This window comes from Pyrus communis, chromosome 11 (assembly GCF_041283825.1).
Source record: "Pyrus communis isolate YQ-2024b chromosome 11, ASM4128382v1, whole genome shotgun sequence".
NCBI lineage: Eukaryota > Viridiplantae > Streptophyta > Magnoliopsida > Rosales > Rosaceae > Pyrus > Pyrus communis.
In genome coordinates, this window is record NC_142575.1 from 30110497 (window position 1) to 30136680 (window position 26184).

Below are 26184 nucleotides of genomic sequence, written 5' to 3' on the forward strand. Positions count from 1 at the left end.
AGGGGGGAAATCGGCCAAAAAAATTAGTGTAAATCCTTAATTTTCCAATTAAAAAGTTCAGGGGAGAAATCGAAAGTTAGGTAATAATTCAGGGGGCAAATCGACAATTTATTCTTATTTGCATATATTCCTGATGTATATTATGTTACAATTACATTTAAAATTACTAATACTTTATTTCAAATATTAATCATAGAAGTCAATACCGTAATTAGGAAAATAATAAAAGTGGAGATCAATGGGAGAAACTACCTCACATAATATAGTGGGAGAAACTCCTCACATGGTGTTGGATGTTGATATTTCATCAGATTTTGGCGTTTACATTTAATTATGCATATATGCCGCTCGCGTGCATTAGAATATAGCTGTTTATCCACTATAAAGTATCAAGAGAACGTTGAAGGCTAAATTCTATAGTACCACGCTATAATATATCCGATCGAAGAACAAAATTGTGTCATATATAGTCCCAGAAAGCATGTTTTAATAAGATGAATTCGTAGCTAGCTGGTGAAGTGGTTCGAAATAAAAACAAATGAGAAGATGCCATATCATTTGAGATGGAAGTGTCGGGACTGATTTGGTATCTCCTATAAATAATATTATTAGTGGTGCACAAAGTTAGAAACTGTCTTTCTGAAACAATTTTAGATACAAGACAACAACGAAAGCACAGCTGAAGCATTTCTTGTCTGAATTATCAAACACAGAACTGGACTATAAAATACAACGTGCATGTCGCATGGCATTAAACTAAGGCTGTTATTGTCCTGAACAAGAATAAAAAGTAGAGCTGTTTGGATTAAGATCCCAAACGCAATTTTTCTTGTATTTATTGTGTAACTCTCAATTTTTGTTTGTTGTTTACTTTTTAGCCCTCAATTTGTAAGACGCTTTAAGCAATAATCCTTCATTCTTTCGTTGATTGGCCCTCAATGTAAAGCCCTGTTTAAGGGCCTTAAAACTAAGAATGCTTTTTTTTCACTTGAAGTTTTAGGGGTTGTTAATTTTACTATTTTGCGAAAAAATTATGAGTGATTTCGAGGCATAATGAATCTCTGCGTGCTTAAAAAGATGGTTTGATCACCTTTCAGTACACAACCAAAAATCATAACACATAATTAAACAAATATATATACGCATACACAGATCACTTTACCTTCGATAAGGGGAGTTTAAACATACATGAATTCGCGCAATAATTTCTCCATCATGAGACCGAAGAACAAAATTGTGTCATATGCAATACCAGAAAGTACGTTGCTACTTGCAACTTTATTGATACTTACAGACTAAGTTTTCACAAGCCATAATTATTGTAGTAAACATTGTTGTGTGGAAGTGCCAAATATAAAACTAATAAATTAATATGAAAAAAAGATGACGAAACAAACAATTCAAGATAACACAAGGATTTATACTGGTTTAGCTTAAGTCTACATCTAGTTTCTGAGTTGGCAAAGAAATTCCACTAAAAGTTAAAAGGAAATTGCAAAGAGTGTTTAGTCTCTCAAACCCAAACACCAAATACACTCACAAATATATGAGGAAAAAAAATGAGAAACAAAATACTTGTCTCTTTCCAATTACAATGTTGAGGCACTCAAGGAACAATGTCACATCCCGGGTTTGACTCCACCGTAACACGATATTGTCCGCTTTGGGCCCCTACCACACCCTCACGGTTTTGTTTTTGGGAACTCACGAGCAACTTCCCAGTAGGTCACCCATCATGGGATTTCTCTAGCCCAAACTCGCTTAACTTCGAAGTTCTGATGGAACCCGAAGCCAGTGAGCTCCGAAAAAGCCTCGTGCTAGGTAGAGATGGGAATATACATATAAGGCTTAAAGGATCCACTCCCCTGGATGATGTGGGATGTTACAAACAATCTCCAATTGATTTCATTCTTACAAAAACCTTGAATGCAACAACTCCCAAGTATTTCTCTCTTTTATTGGGTTCTTTTCCCCTCACACTAGGGCGACTGCTTTTATTCTCACACACTCATCCAAATTGCACAACGTGCAGCTTTATATGCGAGCACCAAAAAGTCATAGCACATGCTCCACATAAAGAGCCACATAATTTGGGTTTAGGTCGACATGGAAGGGGTCAAGGCAATAGAATTGAGCCATCAAATCCAACAATCTCCACCCTAGTGAAATTCCTTAGCAACATGAAGAGTCAAATCAATAATCATGATAAGCACCTTAAGTACGAACTAGACAACAACAAAAGCCAAATCAAATACTTGAAGCTCTCCGTGCTCATAACAATCTCCACCTCGACTCAAATTGTACCAAAGCCAAAAAAGAGAGAATATTCCTTCATCGTCTCCTCCAAATTCACAAACCATAAGTGTCTTGATCAAAACAAAGTGATTCAAATGAAGAAACTGAAATTCTTCAATATCACCAACAGAAAAATCAAGCACATCATAACAAAGTTGAACATCTATCAAACTTCATCGGCTTACATACACCACGGTCCAGAACTGCACTGATAGACTCGTTCGCATAACATAACACTTTCTCTAAGTCAAAGCTGATTATTAATAATTTGGTGGCATAGATCAAACATACCACATACGAAATCTTTATCCCCAAAATCAAAGATGAGAACTAATTAGACGACCAAATATTTCAAATTCAAATAATCAATAGAAATCTAAAATCATACCTCAATTGGAGTCTTCAAAGAAAGACAATTGCAAATGATGATAACAAACAAACCAAATAGTAGGAGCAAACAAATCCAACCAAACTCTAAACAATGTTAGAAAACATACAACTTGCCTTCTAAAAGAGGGTTCCACACAAATGTTCCTCAATTGCATGTGGTGTCTCCAAAATAGTATGGTGTATCAATATCTCAACTTCGCAGAACTCGAAAATTGGCCCTCACTAAATACAACTCTACCAAAAGGCAAAACCATACCAATACCCCAAACAAAAAATTGATGAAGAGGCAACTGATATACATAGAGGCTACCAACCACTTTTTGCAAATCATAACAAAAATAATCCTTACAAACTCTTAAATATCTATGCGTATAGGAGAGATTCAAGAGCACCCAAAAACACCAGATTCCTTCCAAGTCTGGTGCAACCAAACATTCATCATAGAGCAAATTCGATGCTGTTGTCGACGAAGTTCGCGCTAGCACTAGCTTAGAACTATTAGATTTATCATTGGGTTTAGGGCAATCAACTTTCCAATGCCCTTCCTTGCGAAAATAGTTGCATGTACTGTTTCTATCTTAAACTTCAATCTCAAATTTTCTCTATTACTACTTGAACTATATTCCTTAACTCTACCTTTGCTACCAAAGCCTCAGAATGATCATCATTCAAATTTTCAAATACTTTGTTCTTCAACTCTCTTGAATTCAAAGTGGCTTTTGCATATTCCTCCACACAATTACAACCTCTCCCATATAACAAAATTTCAACAAAATGCGCATATGAAGGAGGTAATGAATACAACAAAATCCTAACTTGATCTTCATCATCAATTTTATTGTCCATACTTTTCAAATCCCTAATAACCTTTTTGAACTCATCAAGATGGTTTTGAATATGTGTACATTCAGTCATACTGAGAGTGTATAAACGTCACTTCAAAGACTAAAATCATTTCTCCATTGAATTTTTCAATATCATATTTCACCAAAATATTCAAAGGCTTCATAGACATAATACAAGGCCCCAAGTCGAAACCTGGAGCTCTGTAACCATTTGTTGAGTGGAAGCGCCAATATGAAACTAATAAACTAATATGACAAAATATGACAAAACAAACGATTAGAAATGACACAAGAATATATACTGGTTCGGTGTGTGCTTACATCTGGTTTGGAGACAGCAAGAAAATTCCATTAGTAATAAAAAAAAAATTACAAAGAGTTTAATTTCTCAAACCCGAACCCCAAATACACTCAAAAATAGAAAACGGAAAAACAACAAAATATTTGTTTATCTACAATTACAAAGTTGTGGCGCTCAAGTTCCACTTAATTTCACTCTCAGGAAACCTTAAATGCAACAACTTTCAATTATTTCTCTCTTCTATTGGGTGCTGCCTTTTTTTTTTCCCTCACACTAGTGCGACTGCTTCTATTCTCACACTCTCATCCAAAATGCACAATGTGAGGCTTTATATATGAGAGCCAAAAGGACGTAGCATGAGCTCTACATATGGCAACTAAAGAGCCACATCAATTTGGGTTTAGGTCTACAAAGAAAGGGTCAAGGCAATAGAAAAACCGCGCCACATCTATCGAATTTTATACAAATTTCAATTCGGAAGTTAAGAGAGCATAATTCAAGATATTGAGCCATCAAATCCAACAATCTCCACCTTGACAAAACTCCCTTAGCAACACGAAAACTCGAATTAACAATCATCATATGCACCTCAAGTATGAACTAGACAACAACAAAAGCCAAATCAAATACTCCCTTCTCAATGCTCATAATACACATTATCTTCTATGCAAAATAATGTGTGCAACAGACTGTGGCTGAAGCGTATAACTGTGAATGAAGCATGAGTATAAGATGGGGAAAGCTCAAATATGAAGCTTTTAAGAATTAATGATAATGGCCATATTTTCTTCCATCAAACCAAAGTTTTGGCCAATGCATATCCGAGGACCCCATCCAAATGTGAAAAAAGATACTAGCTTGGCCCTTTGCATGCTTTTAAAACTTCCATTTGAAAACCTCTGGGTAGAACTCATTGTTGTCCTCCCCACAATTTGTCACGCCCCGACCTGCGAATAAAGACTATTCACGAGTTAGGGTGTGAGTCATATTTTAGCTATAGAAACAAATTCTACAACCAAGATATGGTGAAAAAAGAAGAAGATAAAATTATAATTAATGATTACACCACACATCAACAAAATCTTTCAAAAAAATTTATCGAATACGTAATGGAAATAGAATAGTACACAAATTAATTCACAACAAAAACTACCAATTAGATGATAATTAAGTTGTAACAATTCTTTCAAATGCATGAAATATATGCAAATGAGATAGATGAATCTACTCACTCCTTTCTAATCCCGCTAACACATACCTAAGGCACCCAAGCCTGCACGTCCCATACCATGCTTATACCACTTGGCTCTTAGTGCGTTAGAATATGAGTTAACTCCCGTTCATCCCTTAAACCCAATTTTTGTAATTAAACTCTCAGTTTCCATTTTATTAAACAAGCACTTCCCCTGACGCCCAATTGTATATTCAAGCCATTCTCCCAACACCTGACATATATAAGATTTCATTATTTTTATAAACAACCAATTTGTATACTCAAGCCCTGCACCCTACGCTTGACATATACACGGTTCATTATTTTATATTCAAGGAAAACTTTAACCCTTGAATATTCTCACAACTCAAACACTTTACAAGACTTAACACAACTCTTTTTCTTGCTTTGCAATGCATATGTCTGTGTCATGTTCACATAGATATCAATACTCACATTTTCTTTAACAAGCATGTAAGCTTCAACATAAATCAAATTGATTAGTAACAAGAGTAATATAATCATAATATTGACAAAATAATAATCTTTAATGTAAATGATAAGCAATATGTTACCATTTCCTCCATCTTGTTCTCTTCACCACTTCCCTTTCCTCTTCTTTAATATAACTGAAATTCTATATATGTAGTAGGGGTCGGATTGCTGAAAAACTTCCATGGAAGGGAGAGAAAGAAACTGGAGATGTTGGCCATGCAAAGAGGTTGGCAGAGAAGGCTAGCTCAACCAAACATCAGCTATTCAAACTGGGGTACAAGTCAGCACATAGATTGGATTGTCGTGGTTTGTGGATATGTTATAGAGGAGATGATAAGGAACAACTTTTGTGAAGGAAGTGTTTCGATTGGAGCTACAAAAAATGGGGTTTTGGTACTCATAACATGGCTGCCCAGTTTTCTGTGTGATTAGAGATTGAGTTGGTATTTCAAACATATTGGACGATCGCACTGTTTGATTTTCCTAAAATTTGGATATCATGGTAGAGAGACAGACACACAACTCTCATGAAGAAAGTACTATGATATAATCTATGGGTGATGGTGTTTTGGTCTGTTAAATAGGCTGGACGAATTTCTAGTTTTTAGATATCTTTCTTTTGATAGATGAAAATGACGGTGAGTTTGGTGGAGATTTGTTGAGTAAGGTCTCATGTATTTTTCTGGGATTTGTCTCACACTTTTTGTACATCATTCTCAAGGGATATAAATAGAGATTTTCGATAGTTTGGTGGAAGTGCTTCTCTTGGAAATGATCTCCAAAATATAAATACATAAACAACACAAGATTTAAGTGGTTTGCCAAATCGACTACATCCATTGGGTTTACTTTCATTGTATTTCACTATTTATGAGAAACTTATAAATACAATGAAAGATGGCTTAAAGCCTTAACAATATGTATATGAAAGATAAGGGGTAATATGAAAAAGGAGAATGGCTTTGGATTTGTTCTTTTTCTTTTTTCTTTTTTCTTCTTCTTCCTCTCTCTTTTCTCCCTTGTCTTCCGTTGGTTTTTGCTCCTTCCTTTATAAAGATTGCATGACATCTTCCTCTCCAAAGAATATCCACAAGTGTGCCAATAGAAAAAAAGCAAGTGTTGTGCCAATCATTAGACATAAAATGTGTTCCAAAAGGAACACATGAATTGTTAACCTAATCATCACCATGAAATGTGTTCCAATAACAAGGCAACAAATGTTGTCCTAATCCTTAGCAATGAAATGTGGTCCAATAGAAAAACAACAAATGTGAAGCTAATTATGAACTAATGAATAATATGCAAGATGTTCCTTGCATCAAAGGCCACGTGAAATGTTCTAACCACAATAAGTTGTCATCTTCCTTTATTTACAGTGGTGAATATCATGCAAAGTGGGCAAAAGCTCAAAAGCCATGTTCAAAGTCTAAAGGATATGAATCCCACCTCTTCAAATTTTGGAGGGATGAATCATCACCATACATTTAACTCTTAGATTCCTAATGAATACAAACTTGCCAACTCACCCTTAAGTAGACTTCCACCTTCACATTTAGAGTGGTGAGTAATCACCAAGTCAGTCACTCCTAACGTTACAAACTCTCCACTTTAAGAGAAAATATGAAGACAAAATTACTCATTTAGTCCAACCTCAAACTCTCAGCCCTTTGTGAGGAAAATCAAACCAAACTCATTTAATCTCCCTTCTCCAATTCAAACTAAAAATATCTCTAATTACATATGAACATGAAATAGCTAGTTTTTGAAATAATTTGTAGCAAAAGGATCTTACATTGAAACTATTCTACATATCGAAAATAGGTTCTTGTACGTAAAAATAATTACTCACATACATACATATATACATATAACTATGTTTTTTTAAATATGGGGTATTACACAGTTCTTGGTCAAGGTGAACAAGGACTGAAAGAGTAACAAATTTCCAAGCGGTTTCCTTGTGCATAGCTCGAACAAGCACAGGTAGTGGAGGGTATGACCTAAGAACCTCGTATAAAATCATGGTTACCTGTGGCATTTTTTAGTTAATTAGTCAAAAGTGATAATTTTTAAGAATTATAAATTATCAGTTCAATAATTTTACAGAATCACATCTCTTGTAAAGTGGAATATCCACTTACATATAAATGACGAGTTTCAAGTTGATCATTCCATCCCGGGTACACGTGTCTGAAATGTGATGATACAAAAAATACAAGTAATTAAATAATAAAAAATATTTCCCAATTTTTTATAAGAGGATGTAATAGCTGGTAAAGTGGTTCCAATTAGGAACAAATGAGAAGATGCCACATCATTTGAGATTGAAGTTTCGGGACAGGTTTGGTATCTCCTATAATATTACTATTATTATAGTGGCACACAAAGTTTGAAACTATCTTTTTGAAACAATTTTAAAGTTGTCGCAACAAAGTTATTCCAGTTGTTACAGAAGAGAAGAGAACATCTGGACTGTAAAATAAAACATGCATGCCGTGTTAAACAAATCAATAATGTAGGTACCAAGTAACATGCTAATTAATAATAAATTATCCATTTATTTGATAAATTTAGATGAGTAAATCATATCTGATTGAATATATTTTGTAGGTATGGTCTTTAATTGAATATTAAGAAATTGAAGGTTTTGAATATGAAATTTCTTCAGGAAAAATGCTTATTTGCAAGTGGGGAATGAAAGTATTATTCCACTAGCTATAGTTGCAAGTTTTAGGTGAAGTAGCCCACCTAAATCCAGGTTGCTGTTACCAAACTACACTTCAAAACCTCTTCTCTTGCACGAGCCTGGCAACTTTGATATCTACTCACCAAAACCATTGTCCAAACAAGCAACTCGCAGATAGTCTCGTCCTACATGGTAAAACGACTTACATGCCCCCAACTCAACTATTTAACGTACGTTGTATTGCCAGAAATAATTCATTGAGTAGTACTGTTAATCCATGAATATGTATAGGACTCATTACAATGGAATGACAATAAATAATTATTAAGTTAATATCAATATTGATTAAATTATGAGAATATATTGATGTCCTTATTCTTCATCAACTTTTGTCGCAACTGCTATGTATATCCGTCATAACTAATCAAAGTTTATGTAAAACGATATGCGCACCAAACTGTGGTTGAAGGGTGGTAATTCCAGAAGGAGCATGAGCATAGGATGGAGAAAGCTTAAAGGTGAAGTGTTGTAAGATCAATGCTACGGCCAGTTTTGCTTCCATCATAGCAAAGTTTTGTCCAATGCAAATCCGTACACCCCCTCCAAAGGGGAAGTATGTAAGTTTGTTCTTTGTTGCCTTTGAAACTCCTTCTGCAAACCTCATTGGCTTAAACTGCGTTGCATCATCACCCCACAATTCTTTGTCATGGTGAATTAGTACTGTGGGCAGGGAAATTTCGACTCCAGCCGGTAATGAGAATTCTGTAAATTGTGTTTTCTTGTGAATCATTCGAGAGAGCGTAACAATTGATGGATATAATCGTAGAGCTTCAAGTAAAATCATGGTTACCTGGGGAGTTATAAAACCAAACCAATACATATTAAGTTAAACTTGGCTTATATAATACAAATTCATATCCATCTTCAACATCAAAGGACCATCGAATTAAACAAAAAATGAGATGAAATAACCTAAAATTGTACAAAAGAAAATGTGCATTAGGAGTCTCAACGAGCTTATGGAAGCTTGGAGAAATGTTCTCTCACCAGCCTATATTCAACTTGACATGCTTAATTATGTTGTTAGAATGTAAATCACAACCGTCTATCAGATTTGGTTTCCCAATAAGTGTAGTTCATATTCACTTTATAGCAACATAAGCGTTTTCCTATCGCATACATTTGGTAAACAAAAATAACTCCAAGGTTTGATGATTCCGCCCTGCATAACATCAAAATGTTTTTCTAGCGAGAATGTCATTTTGATATTTGATTAATTTGTTTTATTTTCGCTTGTAAACCTAATGAAAATGTTCAAATTAAAATATAAATGAACGTTTTTTATTTTAAATATTTAAAAAAAAATGTAAAATGTGAATGTATACACATTCTATACTTACAACTTTAAGGTGATTTAGCCCATCAACGTCTGGTTTTTCCCCTCCAAAGACTTGCAAAACCTCTTCTCTTGCACGATCTTGCCAATTCTGGTTTTCACTTAGTAAAACCATCGTCCAAACCAGCAATGTTGAAGTGGTCTCTTGCCCGGCAAAGTAAAACAGCTTACACTCACCAAGAATGTCTTGAATGCTCATTCCAACTTCTTTTTTGTTCCCATGTTCCTTTATTTCCTTGTTGTTGGACTCCAAGAGCAAACCTAATAAGTCATCTTTTGCGGCTTCGCCTGCCTTGATCGCCTCTTCTCTTTTATTTATAATACCCATTAATAACTCTCTTACTTCTTTGTTAACTCCTTTCAACCTCTTATTCATCTTGGTTGGTAGAAATCTGCATAATAGAAGTATATGTTATTCCAATGGGTTTTGTAAGCTATAGATACGATATTATCGAAGAAAACGAGTACATTTAAATTGATTAATATGGATGTGAAAAAAAAAAAACCCAATTATGAGATTTAACTTGTAGAGAACCCACCTCTCGTAGGGACTTTTTCTACTGAAATATTGGTTTCTCTAATAACTTCTCCTAACAACCTTTCACACTATTTACAAATGACACAAAAAGTTTTGGATAATAGTTATTTACCAGCTTAATAAAAGAATAAGAGTATGCTATGCTTACCTAATTTTCATATGTCCCATTTTTCTAAGAGGTAGGGTCCACCAATACAAGTTGGTCTCAATCCTACAAAAGGATGGTACCAATGTGATATGAAAAGTTTGATAAGAGTGTTGAGAATGAATTCCATATTGATGGAAAGAAAGACTTTACATGAACTTATAAGTAAGTTGGATTACTCTCTATATTGCCAATTGGTTTTATGACGGAACCTCAACTTTATTATTTTAAAGAAAATATAAATTTACCTCCATCCTGGAATGTAAACACTTTGTTTCGTTTTCATTGTAAGTTCTATTTGCAGTTTCAAGAGTTGAAATATTTCTCTTCCTTCTTTGTAGCTACTTCTAAATGATGTTCGTGAAATCACATCTGCTGTCATATTTTGAAGATAAGGCCACACATCCAACTCATATGAACTCTCTTTGGACACCAAGCTCTCCCATTCCTCAATCATCTCGCTGCAACTTTGGTAAATTGCGGGTAACATACGCTATAGCAAACAAAGAACAACAAAAAAGGGAAGAAAAAAAAAGCCGAAATGATCAATTCCATGATATAATGCACACCTAATATTAATCCGATCGAATCAAACTGTTAAAACTTGAGAAATTAATTTAAATAATGGATACTGTCAAGAGTATGTATATATAATACCTTCAGCTTCTCTGAATGGAATGCTGGGTTAATAATTTTTCGGTGTTTTGCCCATTTCTCACCTCCATAGTTTGCTAGACCTGTTAGTAACAACTTGACTAGCGGGTTTGCTGTTAGCTTCGGAAAATCTTCGTGCTTTGTAAAGATGTTTTTCAAATCTTCTGGATTTGTGATATTAACCCTTGGTGTTGGGCCAATCCAAATGAAAGAATTCTTACCTGCATTTTTATATTTTACCATAAACGTTTTAATATATAAGAACTTCTTTACAAGAAGTCATCGGCAGCGTCTTACCACTTCTATATATCAGATTGTGAATATTTTTACAAACTGTCACCAAAAGCTATCTTATTTTTGTAAGGGAAGATTATACTTAGCAGCGAATATTGACATAAGGATGGTATTGATCTGTATAAGGAAATGACGAAAGATAATTAACATACCATAAGTGCTCACAGATTGGTGGGCATAAGGGAGGACTCGTGGCGCTGTATCATGGGAGAGAGGTTCATGGGTTTAGACACTGCTTCGTTTAGCATCATGGATATTTCTTTCAGGTCTCCTGACCAAAGCCTGTATGAATTGCCAGCAAGTCCTTGTTGCCTAAGGCATTTTTCTAGCTTCTTCGGCCTCAGCCACACCCAATTCAGCACCCTCCATGCGCATGCTAGTACGCTGACCAAAACAACACTTAGAACAACACTAAAAGGCGCCATTGAAACTTCCATTGGTGTGATAGAGGAGAGAGAGAGAGATGGAGTTCATCCGTACAAGTCCTTCCACAATTTTAGCGAGTGTGTGATCCTTTTGATTAAGAACAAAATATTTTTGTCCTTCTCAATCAACACCTATATCACTGTACTGGTGGAGAAGTTTGTCTTACAACTAAAATATATACGGTAAGATCATCCATCTATTAAATGCTTTATTACATTTTCAAATAATGTGCCAACCGTCTTATAAAAGCTTTGTTATATAAATATATCTTGTTTTTGTGCGTAGTAAAAGTTGAGTTGGTGGGCTAATTTTGTTAAATTTGATGGCATCATTAGTCTAAAAAAATACTTGTTATGCATACAAAATTATGCATACAAAAAGTTAATCAGTCAATAATTAAAAGTTTCTTACATGATAAATTAGTGATAAGAGGATATCTGGTTTTCGTGTGTGGTAAACTTGGAGTCCTTGGACTAATTTTTGATACGACTTCAGCCAGGACGAGTGCATTTGACTTTGTGGTCCTTGTTGTGGTGGGGTGTCCTTTTTTAGGAATCCTTGGACTAATTTTGTGATGAGTTCAGCCATGACGAGTGCATTTCACTTTGTGGTCTTTTGTGGTGGTGCCGTTCTTCCTTTTAACAATCGCAAATTTCCTTGCCGACATATCACATCAGAAGTGTAATAATATGACAAGGATTGTCTGTGTAATGTCTGTGCATTTCACTTCTCGTGTCTTTTTATGTTATCTTGTTTTGTGTAATCACGGTTAAATCACGTTAACATTTTATATTACTATTCATTTTTGTCTTATTATCTTTATAAAAAATAATATAAAATGTTGACGTGGCTTAATCATGATCACACAAATAGGAGGGCACAGGAAGTGGGAGGGCAGACAATCCTTGTCTGTAATAATATGACCCGGCTTCTCTGCCCTCTCACTTCTCAGACACTCCCATCCCCTCCTATTTTGTGCGGTCAGATAAAAGTAATAATAATATAAAATGTTGACGTGACTTAATTGTAATTGCATAAATAAGAGAAGATAAGAATGTATAGGAAGTGGAAGGGCAGAGAAGCCATGTCTGTAATACTAATGGATTCCATAGTGGGAATAAGAGGTGACGTTTATTGTCGAGCATATGAGCAAAGATGCATATGAAGACACAGGGTCAAACTTTTGGAAAGATAGGTAGTGAATGATTTTCTTCTATTCATTTGAAGAATGCAGTCATCTATTGCATAAAAGGAAAAATAACTCAACTTTTTCATTGACGGTTTTGGAGAATGACTTAAAAACAAACAAGTGTCCTTGAAAAATAATTATAGCCCAAAATAGTTGAGTTTACAACTGTTAAGAATTATCTTTGTCATATAATTGTAATATTTTACTTTCCTGATTTTGTCTAAGATCAAATCTCATCAAAGATGAATCACGGATTCCTAGCCTTAGAAATAGGTGTGGTTGAATGGTGTGTGTGTATATATATATTATATATATCTTGTATTGTTGACAATGAAAGTAACCAAAAAATCATTCACCAAATTATTTATTGAATATTTATTCAAGTTTCAAATCTTTCATTTTTAAAATAAATACTATTAAACTATAATACTAAATGATATTTTTGAAAATCACAAAGCACAATTCTCAAAATTTTTCCGCTGCCAGAAAACACAAAATCCAATTTTCAACACTACAAGAAAAGTCTAGACCCAATCCCAAGATTTTTCCACAGGATCAAATGCATATTTGAGTAAGCCATCAGACTTTCGTTGGGCTGATGTCCCATGGCAGGAAATGAATCATCAGATGCATCACAGCAAATGCATCATCATCGTAACATGAAGCCAAAGCATGCTGCCAACAAATGCAGCCAACGCATCTGCCAGCGCGGACGACAAGGCACCTGCCTTCCTACATGCTGCCAACACAGCAGATGTCTCTGCAGGTCCGGCCCAGACCTCCAATTGAGGCCAGCAGTCTCAAATCTTTCATGCGCCGGCCCAGTTCTCCAATTCACAGTCTTCTCAACTGAACCCAATAAATGGGTTTTCTGCAAAAAAGGATCAACAACTCGCTCACACCATATTTATAATAAATGCAAACCGCGTCTTTAGTAAGAACAATTCCTATGCAAATGATTCAGGTATGTCACCCTTTAGAGATGTCTAAATTAATTCTACTTTAACTTTGGATTTTGACTGGTGGAGCTACTGACCACATTTCACCAAAGACAGAATCTTGGCCAATACCCACTGTTAATTTACCCACCGGATCTACGGTTCCAATCACTTCCACCGGCATTGGATCTTTCAATTCAGATATCATCTTAGACAAAGTTTTATGTGTTTCCTCTTTTCGCTTAAATCTCATGTTTGTCAGTCTCATGTTTGTCAGTAAAGTCACTAATTCTTTAAATTGTTGTGTCCTTTTGTTTCCCACTTTTTGTGTCTTGCAGGACATGGCTACGGGGAAGATGATTGGTTCGGGTAAACAACACGGTGGTCTCTATTACGTGTCTCCATTACAAAGGACACGTGTCTCAAATCAAGTGTCTCTCCCTACATTCCATCTAAGGTTCATTTATGGTAACGCAATCTAAACACTTCACTTTTCTTGACCACTGCTTGAGTCTAAAGTCATTGACTAACTTGACCGTCGGAGAGCCTTTGGCCGGCACACCCCTAATATTAGGCTTGCTCACGATTGTTTATTGCTTTGCAGGTTGCTCAAGTTTGTGCTCAACCACCACTTACAGCGAGATGCGAAATTGGTTCCAATGAAGGAGGATATTCGAGATAAAGAAAGAGTGGCCGCAATTGAAGATAAGATGAGAGAAAATAGAATAAGGTCATTTGGACATGTGAATTGAAGACCTATAGATAGGTGTGGGTTCAAAAAACCGAAAACCAAAAAAAAAAGGGACCGAACACCAAACCTAAACCGAAAAACCAAAAACCTAAAAAGGAAAAACTGAACCAAACCAAACTTTATTGGTTTGGTTTCAGTTTTGAAGGTTTGGAAATCAAACCGAATCCCTTACACTTTATGAATGTATGCCCAACTTATTTCTTTTGTGAAACTTTGTTGCCAAGTTTGAAACTTAGCCTAGGGCTTTTTCAAGGAGCATAATTGGTTTAATTAGGGAGGATATTCCATTGGTTATGCAGGAAAGTTTTGGAATGCTTTGGAATTTGGAAGAGTTTCTCTATTTGTTTGCTTTTTGAATGGATACGGTGATCATTTTCTTTGCAATTGAGGTTGTTGATAGAATATGATTGGTTTATACGATCTTGTATATGTACAACTACCTTCCTACTTTCCCCATTTTCTTATTCTTAGTCTACCAATGCAAGCCTCTTTTCTAAACTTCATATTAAAAAAAAGATAAGTTTTATAAAATAAAAAAATTGAAACTGTACTGAAACCGAACCAAACAAAACCAAACCAAAAAAAACTGAACCGGACCGAAGTTTTGGTTGGGTTTCGGTTTTAGGAAAAAACTGAATCGAATGAAACTGAACCCACCCCTACCTATAGATACTCCGGTTAGAAATGCGATTATGAGATAGGGGCTTAGGGAAAAAGGTGTAGAGAAAGACTTATTAAGACTTAGAAAGAGACTTTAAGAAAAGACATTGAGTACTTGGAGCTAAAGAAAGACTTGGCTAAAAATAGAGCACAGTGGTTTTCTATGATTCGTACAAACGACCCCACTTAGCAGGATAAAGTTTTCATCATTGTCGATTTGTACATTTATATAAAAGTTAGTGCAAAAAATATCATTAGACCGATCCAATTCTCATACAACCACCTTCACACATCCCATTTTACTTCACACACTCTAAAAAACTATAAAACTGAGAGTTAAAATAGGATGTGTGGAAATCACCACACCCTTATTAATTTAGCATCAGTATATCTATAGTTCTATAATACATCATTTAATACAAACGCATGACCATCTTTATTAGTTTGATATCCATTCTTTATCAACTTTTTCATCAACTTTTGTGCAACGGCCAAATCAATCATAACTACTGTTCTAAAAATCCTCGCCTAGTGGCGGCCTAAGTGTTAGGCGGCTGGCCACCGCCCGATTAATGCCTAAGAGTTTGAAAATTAAGAAAGGGGGCCTAAACCTGGTGAGGCACCTGCCTAGTTTGCCCAGACCCGTCTAGACACCCGTCTAGGTTGTGACTTATTTAGGCAGAAAATAGATAACTTTCATTTTGCATTTTATTTTATTTTTTCAATAAATTGTAAGAGACTTGTTGAATACTTAAATGAGCACACATTATATGCTTGTTTCCCATGTTTTTATATGTCCAATACTTCATAATTCATGTGTCATTTTATTTTGTAGTTTATGATGAAATTATATATATTGTAAGTATAAACTACACTTATTTACATGAAATATAATGGATTTAGTTAAATCTGCCTAGTCTGCCTAGGCGCCCGCCTAAACCCCGCCTAGCCGCCTAGGCACTAAACCTCAGCTCGCTGTCTGACTAGCGCCTATCATTTTTTAAAACCTTGATCATAACTAATCAAAGTTTGTGTAAAATGATATGGACACCAAACTGTGGTTGAAGGGTGATTTTTCTAGAAGGAGCATGAGCATAGCCTAGACACCTGTCTAAGTTGCGACTCACTTAGGCAGAAAATAGATAACTTTCATTTTGCATTGTAATTTTTTTTTAATAAATTGTAAGAGACTTGTTGAATACTTAAATGAGCACACATTATATACTTGTTCCCCATGTTTTCATTATGTTCAATACTTCATAATATATGTGTCATTCTATTTTGTAGTTTATGATGAAATTATATATATTTTAAGTATAAACATACACTTATTTACATGAAATATAATGAATTTAGTTAAATCTGCCTAGTCCGCCTAGGAGCCCGCCTAGATCCCGCATAGCTGCCTAGGCGCTAAGCCCCAACTCGCCGTCCGACTAGTGCCTAGCGTCTTTTAAAACCTTGATCATAACTAATCAAAGTTTGTGTAAAATGATATGGGCACCAAACTGTGGTTGAAGGGTGATTTTTCTAGAAGGAGCATGAGCATAGCATGGAGAAAGCTCAAAGGTGAAGTGTTGTAAGATCAATGCTAAGGCCAGTTTTGCTTCCATCATAGCAAAGTTTTGTCCAATGCAAATCCGTGCACCCCCTCCAAAAGGGAAGTATATAAGTTTGTTCTTTGTTGCTTTTGAAACTCCATCTGAAAACCTCTCTGGCTTAAACTGCGTTGCATCATCACACCACAATTCTTTGTCATGGTGAACTAGTACTGTGGGCAAGGAAATTTCGGCCCCAGCCGGTAGTGAGAATTCTACAAATTGTGTTTTCTTGTGAATCATTCGAGTGAGCATAACAACTGGTGGGTATAATCGTAGAGCTTCAAGTAAAATCATGGTTACCTGGAGAGTTATACAACCAAACAATACATAATTAAGTTAAGATTGGCTTGTATAACACAAATTCGTATTCATCTTCAACATCAAAGGACCATCGAATTAAACAAAAAATGAGATGGAAGAAATTTAAAATTGTACGAAAGAAAATGCGAATCAGGAGTCTCAACGAGCTTATGCAAGCTTGGAGAAATGTTCTCTTGCCAGACTATGTTCAATCTGACATGCTTAATTATGTTGTTAGAATGTGAGTCACAATCATCCATCAGATTTGATTTCCCAAAAAGTGTAGTTCATGTTCACTTTGTAGCTAGCAACATACTTTTGGTAAACAAAAGTAACTCTAGTGTTTGATGATTTCCACCATGCATGACATCAAAATGTTTTTATAGCGAGAATATATCTAAAAATATTTGATTAATTTGTTTTATGTTTCTTTTAAACCTAACGAAAATTTTCAAGTACATATAGAACTTTTGTTTTTGAGGTAAATGTTTCTTTTTTTGAATGTGAAATGTAGATGTAAACGCATTCAATGCTTACAACTTTCAGGTGATTTAGCCCATCAAAATCTGGTTTGTTGCCTCCAAAGACTTGCAAAACCTCTTCTCTTGCACGATCTTGCCAATTCTGGTTTTCACTTAGTAAAACCATCGTCCAAACCAGCAATACTGAAGTGGTCTCTTGCCCAGCAAAGTAAAACAGCTTGCACTCCTCAAGAACGTCTTGAGTGCTCATTCCAACTTTTCTTTTGTTCCCATGTTCCTTAATTTCCTTGAAGTTGGAATCCAAAAGCAAACCTAACAAGTCGTCTTTTGTGGCTTTGCCTGCCTTGATCGCCTCTTCTCTTTTATTTATAATACCCATGAGTAACTCTCTGATTTTTTTGTCAACTCCTTTCATCCTCTTATTCATCTTGGTTGGTAGAAACCTACACAATAGCAGTATTATTCCAATGCGTTTTGTAAGATATATACACACGATATGATTGAAGAAAGCGAGTAAATTTAAGTTGATTAATATGGATGTGAAGAAAAAAAAAAAAAAAAAAAAACTCAAGTATGAGATTTAACTTGTAGAGAACCCGCCTCTCGTAGGGATTTTTTTTTCTACTGAAATATTGGTTCTCTAATAACTTTACCAAACAAAACCCTTCACACTATTTACAAATGACACAAAAAGCTTTGGATAATTAATATGCTTTTATTTTCGTTGGATCACTACAAGAAAACAAGCCATAGGGCACCGGTCACCGATTTCAGTCGTTCACCGCTTATGTAAAGATCGACTGCATTGTTTTCAATAGTTAATTACCAGCTTAATAAAAAAATAAATAAAAAAAAAACTAATAGGAGAGGTAATGTTAGGGAGATTAAATTTTATAAATTAAATGATGTAAAAGTTGATGATTGAATTATTACTTAAACGTTGATAAATATGTTCATTTTTATTAGTGACACATCATTTAGTTTGCAAATTTTGTCTATAAATCTAGTCTCCTTAACATTACCCTTAATAGGAGTATGTTACACTTACCACATTTTCATTCCGTATTTATACTATCTTTCTATTGAAGGTAGGACCCATCAATACAAGTGAGTCTCATATCTATTAAAGTGTGGTACTAATGTGATATGAAAAATGTGATAAGAGTGTTGAGAATGAATCTCACATTGTTGGGATGAGGGACCTTGCATAAGCTTATAAATAGGCTATTCATATGGCCAATTAGTTCTATGGTAGAACCTTTTTATGGTATCAGAATAAGTTGTTCCACATATAAAGCCCAATGGCCACACGTGCTCCACATCACCCCGTTTATGTTATCAACATGTTAGGCTTGAAAGTTTGCCACACGTGAGGGGGCATGTTGAGAAAGAAGTTGAGTTACTCTCCATATTGCCAATTAATTTTAATTATAAAGGAACTTAAAAAGTATCATTTTTGAAAGAATATATAATTTTACCTCCATCCTGGAATGTAAACACTTTGTATCGTTTTTATTGTAAGTTCGGTTTGCACTTTCAGGAGTTGAAATATTTCCCTTCCTTCTTTGTAGCTACTTCCAAATGATGTTCGTGAAATTACATCGGCTGTCACATTTTGAAGATAAGGCCAGACATCTAACTCACATGAACTGTCTTTGGACACCATGCTCTCCCATTCCTCAATCATCTCGCTACAACTTTGATAAAATGACGGTAACATACGCTACAGCAAACAAAGAACAACAAAGAAGGTAAAAAAAAAAAAAAAAAAAAAAACAGGAACGATCAATTTCATGATATAATGCACACCTAATAATAATCCGATTGAATAAAACTGTTAAAACTTCAGAAATTAACTTAAATAATGAATATTGTCAAGAGTATGTATATATAATACCTTTAGCTTCTCTGAATGGAATGCTGGGTTAACAATTCTTCGGTGTTTTGCCCATTTATCACCTTCATAGTTTGCTAGACCTGTTGCTAACAACTTGACTAGCGGATTTAGTGCTGGCTTTGGAAAATCCTCGTGCTTTGTAAAGATGTCTTTCAAATCTTCTGGATTTGTGATATTAACCCTTGGCGTTGGGCCAATCCACATAAAAGAATTCTTACCTGCATTTTTATTTTTTACCGTAAAAGTATTAACACATAAGAAATTTTTTACAAGAAGTCATCGGCAGTGTCTTACCACAGTTATAAATAAGATTGTGAATATTTTTACAAACTTTCACCAAAAGCTCTCTTATTTTGGTAAGAGAACATTATACTTAGCAGCTAATTAATATTGTCATAAGGAAAGTATTAATTCTGTACAAGGAAATGACGAAAGATAACATATATACCATAAGTGCTCACAGATTGGTGGACAAAAGGGAGGACTCGTGGCGCTGTATCGTGGGAGAGGTTCATGGGTTTAGACATTGCTTCTTTTAGCATTATGGAGCTTTCTCTCAGGTCTCCTGACCAAAGCCTGTATGAATTTCCCGCAAGTCCTTGCTGCCTCAGACATTTTTCTAGGTCCTTTGGCCTCAACCACACCCAATTCAGCACCCTCCATGCGCATGCAACTATGCTAACCAAAACAACACTTAGAACGACACTAAAAGGCTCTATGGAAAGTTCCATTGGTGTGAGAGAGAAGAGAAAGAGAGATGGAGTTCAATTGAAAGAAGGAAAATTCTTATATACTTTTGTTTTTATAATACTACATATGGAGTCTTAGTTTACTATTAAATGGCTTCAATATTGTATGAAACTCGAGGAACTCCTTATCCCCCAAATCCATACAAGTCCTTCCACAAATTTTATCGTGTGTTCCTTTTGATTAAAAACAAAATAATTTTGTCCTTCCCAATCAACACTTATCATTATACTTGTGGACCAGTTTATCTTGCAACCAAGATATATATATGGTGGGATCATCCGTCTAATAAGTGCTTTATTACATTCAAAAAATGCACCACCCGTTGAATAAAAGCTTTGTTATATATCTTGTTTTTGTGTGTAGTAAAAGTGGAAAGGACTAATTTTGATAGATTTGGTGGCATCTTTTGTCTAATAAATATTTATTACGCATTCAAAAAGTGATTCAGTTGATAAATAGAAGTTTGTTACATATTAAATTGGTAACAAGAGAGTATCTTGTTTTTGTGTGTGATATAAACGTGGAGTCCTTGGACTAATTTTGATAGATATGCATCCACAATTGCGCCATAACCACTAATGTATGGCGGTTGTTTGAGTTTAAGATTAATAAAAAATATTTTACACATCTGAAAAAAATTTCGTCGATTGGTACGTGACTGGGTAGGCGACATGTTTGACGTGGTATGTTCAATACACCAAATCATGGTCATGAACTTGATAATTCGCCAAGGAGGTGCAATCAAGCAAGCAACAAATCATGAAATTTGTACAAGTGTATGATGTAACACGACAAACACCAAGTACCCATGTAACATTTGTGAACTCCTCTTATTTGATTTTAACTCGTAATTGAGGTTTTATGCTCATTTCTCGACGAGCACGGTTCAAGGAGTCCGTGGCAATTTTCGGATCATTTTTTTTCTTCAGTTTTTGTATGATTTTATATGAATTTTACAACATATATAGTATTTTATCAAATATGTGATTCAGTATCAAAACAATGAGCACGTTTCAAGGAATCTGTAGCAATTTCAAAATTTTTTTTCGATTTTTCTTTGATTTTATTCTCAAGAAAAACACATTTAACCTCTTATACTCATTGCCATGTGACAACTTCTGTGTCATCACTAGGGTTTAGGGTATTATTTCATTACGTGTCACAAGGCATCATCCAAAAAATACCTGTGAGGGTAGTATCGAAATTTGGCAGTACACAACCCAAACATGTGACGCATTTTGATTGGTCCAAACTCTTGCAAAACTTAGGTGGCAGCACCTAATAAGGCCACGTGTTATTTAACAATGAATTAATTTGACATCCAAGTTTGAATCTCAGTTTGCATCCAAGTTTCATCAACGCAACTCAACCCAAGACAACTACAAGTCCAACTTAACCCAAGTCAACAATATAAACCCCTAAACGCAAAATGTCAACAAGTATTCATATCAACATACACCAAGCCTAAACTAAACTTTATGAATTTCGAAAAACTTAGTTCATTCATAAATTTAAACAAGCTTTCATCAACACAACTCAACCAAGTTAAAATATAACTCCATCTCGACCAAATTTAACAATACAAAACCTAAACACAACTTTCAACAAGTATTCATAAACCTATATTAATCTCAAAGTTCAACAAACTTCATCAACAAGCATGAATAATTAACCATGAATGCTAAATTAATTTAAAAAAATTGAACATAAATAAAAAGTTTACTTACTAAGGTTCCAAAATTTCAAAGTCACCAAATCAACAACCCGAAATTCAAAGTGACTTTAAGGGAAGGAACTATGACGTCGAATTGGAGGAAGCAAGTTTGTCGTCGATTTGGCTGAAGTAAGTAGGCCGTCATTCCTCAACACAAATTGCGAACGAATTAAGGTGCGTCTTTTGTGTCGAAAGAGTTTAAAACAAAGTATGCCACTATCGATTTCGAAGACGCGGCGTGGAAGATGCCGTCAGAGACGTTGTGTGAAATTCGAACGAAATTTTTTGAATTCGCGTGGAAGTGTTGGGCAGAGGGAGACGACAACGTAAACTCACGGGGAAGTTACAAATTCAATTTTTGTAACTATTGTCCAATTCTGTAGGCCAATAATTAATGGGTCATTTATGACCTGGTTTCATGCTAAATTCAATTGGCTGATGTAAGCCGTTTAGATAAAATTCAACAGTTTATGTTGGTCCAAACAGATAGTCTGCACAATAGAATTTGCGAGCTTCAGGTTCATGGTAATAAAAATTGGATCAGTGGCTGAGCCACATGAGGGCCATGATGGTCCCAGACCCGTTCTGCAGCTCCCACCATATAGCATATAGCACGCTATTTTACAAAACTGTTATAACACAACAAGTATATCCAAACTGCATGGACGATCAATTGTGTTGAAGGAAAACTAATTCTGTTATAAATTAAAGTCCATTGTGTTGACAGTGTTGCCGCCATGTGTTCAACAATTAGTTTTATGCTTATGGTAAAATTTTCCCAATACTAATTAAACTCATAAAAACTCTATAGGTTCATCCTTTTCTTTAGTTTATAAAGACCCATGCCAATCTAAGCATTATGTGTTTTTTTTTTCCCACTTAACACTAGAAGGACATAGGTTAGACTCATATGAACAACGAGTTTGATATCAAATTATTGTTACAGACTTATTATATGATTTAGCTCAAACTTTCACCCCTTAGTATAAAATAAGGTTGCATCAAAATTATTATTCATGCCAGTACAAAAAAATCTCTAAATTTCCTCCCTTATATTTTGTTTAATGATGATCTAACTTAAAGGCCCTCCTAACCTGTATTTATGGCTCCGCCATGTGATTGACCCGCTTTAGGAGGCCCAAAGGTCTTAGGTCCATTCGGTACACCCTATTTCGGTGCCGACATCGTCACACAGATGGCTGCGAGGTGCACCAACCTCGGAGATGTTACAGAGCCTTTAGGCCATCTCCAACCAAAGGGTCCAGAGGGTCAGAGGACCGAAAATAGCCTGAAAACCGTTTCCAACCAAGGGCTAGGCCAGAGGGCTGTGGAATCTGAGAGGGCCCCAAGGAATCAGAGAGGGCTAGAGGGCTAGAGGGCTGGAGGGCTGGCTGCAGCCAGCCAACCAGCCCGGGGCTGGCCAAAAAATATAACATTCTTGTCGGTTATAACCAACATGATTGTTTAAATAAAAATTTTGAATGCCTAGCCGTTGCATTCAATTTTTTTTTTTTTTTTTTTTGGGCCAATTTTCTTTTTAAATTCTTAAAAATTCTAATTTTTTGGGTTTTTTGGGCTAGTTATCGTTGTAGTTTTTAAATTTATGTTGTTAGATTTGAATTTAAGTTGTTGTTGGATTTAAATTTAAATAATAAATTATGTTTGGCTCTATGACCCTTTGACCCTCGGTTGGAGACGGTTTTTCGTGACAGGGCTAAAACGAGCCCTATGGCCCTTTGACCCTCGGTTGGAGACGGAGACAAATATGGTCATGTACTGTTCATTAAAATATTAATATCTTGAAGAATCTTGGAGGGCCAGAAAGCTAAAACGAGCGCTCTGACCAGCCATCGATTGGAGATGATTTTAGGATGCCCTAATCCAACGAGATTCTTTGGGGAATATCTTGGATTCTAGTCGTCATAGACAACCCCACCATCACGGGACGACGGCTTCTGGTGTCATGTTGGCTAGCTAGTCCTCACAGTCTTAGGGTTTCCTCGGTTTATGGCGAGAAGATAGGGTGGCCTTGGCGTTGGGAGGTTAGGAGCACTACTGTAAAAAACGACTTGTTGTCTAGGCCAAGGCTAGGGTTTGGTGACCTAGCACGTTGCTTGGTACATCTCATCGTCTCACCATGGGGTGCGTCTTCCAGTTGCGGCTACGACGGGTTTTAGGGTCTTAGAAATAAAAAATGCTATTCTTACCATCTCTCTAATAAAGATGAGATTCAAATACATTGGCGGATTCTATCTCTATTAGAGAGATGATACAACTAGGTAGTAAATGTAACCTTACTCTTTTGAAATTCCTTTTTTCTTTTTTCTTTTGATATTCCCACACAAACATCAACAAGTAATTTGCATATAATGAAGCATAGTAATCTTAGTATACAAAGCATGAAATAAAAATAAAAATCAAAGGGATTAGGTTTCGAGTTGCTTTTATTTTATTTTATTTGAACAAACAATATTATTTATACTAAGGAGGAGGAGGTGAGCTTAGTCTGATAATGAGCTAGTAATAATGTTATTCAAATTCACATTTGGTGAGAATTGAACTTAAGACCTCTTACTTATAAGTAATACAAGTCATGAAGGATTTGATCTCTACAAACACATACTCAATTCTTATTTCTAGTTTACACAATCACATTCCTATATAATAACAATGTTTACAACACACATGATAATACATCCTTCATAAAGCAAAAAAAGGGAAAAGACCCAAACGAAAAATTTCTTATAATCTTTACTCGTGTCAGGCCAAACCAAAGTGAGAAATCATTTTAAACACCCACGTATGAAATCGTTCATCAAATATCACTCCACGCAACGTTTGAGTATATACACACAGGAAAGTTGCCGATAGATACTGATATATACTTTTTTCTTTTCGATTTTTTTTTTCTTTTTCATTTCTTTTTTCATATATTTTTTTTCTTTAGTAATAGTTGTTGTCATGCTATTTCAGTTCCTTTAAACTTTCTATCCAACCCATGTAACGAGCTTTAGGTCAATGTCTCCCAAACCCTAAGGCTTTAGGGCACTAGGTGTAGAAAACCTCTAACGACTTATTAACTCGAGCTAAAAAGGCTAGGAAACCAACTAACCACCATGCCCCATGCCAAGACTCTACCGTTTGATGTGAGAATCACTGCTGATTAGGCAAAACTGGCCCGGTTACTAAGCAAAGCCTCAGGTGGAACAATTATTACTTTATTATAACAAAAGCTAAACTTTACTTTATTTAGAACAAAAATTAAAAATTACATAGACGAAAAGCAAGTATTTCAGTCTCACTCCTCACAAACCATGTTGATGTGAATGTGCAATTTTCAAAGTATAACTCATGAATTAGTGTCTAAGCAAAAATAAATAGAAACTACTCTATTGTGGGATTAACCTTCACCATGTCCATTTGTTCTAACGTTTAAAATCATCTATGGATATTAACTTAAAAAGAATGAAATTTTTTATTGACACAAAAATTAAAAACCTAACATTTTTTATTTCCCAAAAAGGAAAAGAAATAATTAAAAATAAAGAATAAAAATAAAAATCCCCATCTCCCCGGCAACGGTGCCAATTTCTTCATAGGTTTTTTACCACTTGAAAAAGTGGGGATAAAAGCACCTAAAAATACTTGCAAGAGTATAAGGTATCGTAGTATAGTAGTTCAAATAAGGTTGTTTTCCACAGGGATTGAATGAATAATTGATGTTAAAACCAAATCTTAATTAATTATTTGAAAACAAAGTTTGGAAAATGTTGATTTTATGACCTAAAATATTAAAAACGAATTTAATTAAAAACAATTAAATAAATTAGCAAAGTAAATAAAACAAAAGAAAATAATTTGAAAAGCAATTGAAGCACCAAGGTTCCGCTATCACCATTAGCAATCCTATGTAGTTTTACCAATTACTTATGATTACCCATGCAACTTTGAAGGTTAAGTTTTCCTAATGTATATTCTACTTGTGGCATTCAAATCAAATATAAACATGCATGGCTCATTAAGCTTTGTGAAAACCCTTTGAAAAACCATGCAACCCCTAAGACTTGATATTCGTCCTAGGTGAACTTACAACTATCATTCACAAGAAACAATACTCAATCCTCTCGTGGCATTCCGACTGAATTGCATCCGATTACTTATCTAAACATCCTAATGATAGCTAAGTATTAAGATATAGAGACAGTTTAAACACAGTGATTAATA

At 35.1% G+C, this 26184-nt stretch overlaps 2 protein-coding genes across 3 annotated transcripts; both read right to left on the bottom strand.

The window, feature by feature from the left end:
• Positions 1–8449: 8449 nt before the first annotated feature.
• On the bottom strand, positions 8450–11859 carry LOC137743591 (cytochrome P450 72A397). 2 transcript variants are annotated; one of them, XM_068483514.2, is made up of 5 exons: positions 11405–11859; positions 10962–11179; positions 10553–10797; positions 9626–10013; positions 8450–9075 (listed from the first exon to the last, which is right to left on the bottom strand). In XM_068483514.2, the coding sequence occupies exons 3-5, from the start codon at positions 10792–10794 to the stop codon at positions 8650–8652; spliced, it is 1056 nt and encodes a 351-aa protein (XP_068339615.2). In that variant the 5' UTR covers positions 10795–10797; positions 10962–11179; positions 11405–11859; the 3' UTR covers positions 8450–8649. The 2 variants fall into 2 exon arrangements, with proteins under 2 accessions (XP_068339615.2, XP_088536738.1); XM_088680612.1 differs by lacking the exon at positions 10962–11179 and having other exon boundaries at positions 11405–11547.
• Positions 11860–16503: 4644 nt separating this feature from the next.
• Positions 16504–20381, bottom strand: LOC137743577 (cytochrome P450 CYP72A219-like). Its single transcript, XM_068483498.2, has 5 exons — positions 19945–20381; positions 19497–19714; positions 19078–19322; positions 17655–18042; positions 16504–17117 (listed from the first exon to the last, which is right to left on the bottom strand). Exons 1-5 carry the CDS (start codon positions 20225–20227, stop codon positions 16692–16694), a joined length of 1560 nt encoding a protein of 519 aa, XP_068339599.2. The 5' UTR covers positions 20228–20381; the 3' UTR covers positions 16504–16691.
• Between the last annotated feature and the right edge of the window lie 5803 nt (positions 20382–26184).

Bases quoted from the DNA above. Each gene is read 5' to 3' on its own strand.
- LOC137743591 (XM_088680612.1), bottom strand. The intron at 10,014-10,552 runs GTAAATTTATAT...TCTATTATGCAG, and splicing joins GTTTACATTCCAGGATGGAG to ATTTCTACCAACCAAGATGA. The intron at 9,076-9,625 runs GTAAGTATAGAA...ATAACTCCCCAG, and splicing joins GGCTAAATCACCTTAAAGTT to GTAACCATGATTTTACTTGA.
- LOC137743577 (XM_068483498.2), bottom strand. From the start codon at position 20,227: ATGGAACTTTCCATAGAGCCTTTTAGTGTCGTTCTAAGTGTTGTTTTG. The intron at 19,323-19,496 runs GTATTATATATA...TGTTTGCTGTAG, and splicing joins TCCATTCAGAGAAGCTAAAG to CGTATGTTACCGTCATTTTA. The intron at 17,118-17,654 runs GTAAGCATTGAA...ATAACTCTCCAG, and splicing joins GGCTAAATCACCTGAAAGTT to GTAACCATGATTTTACTTGA.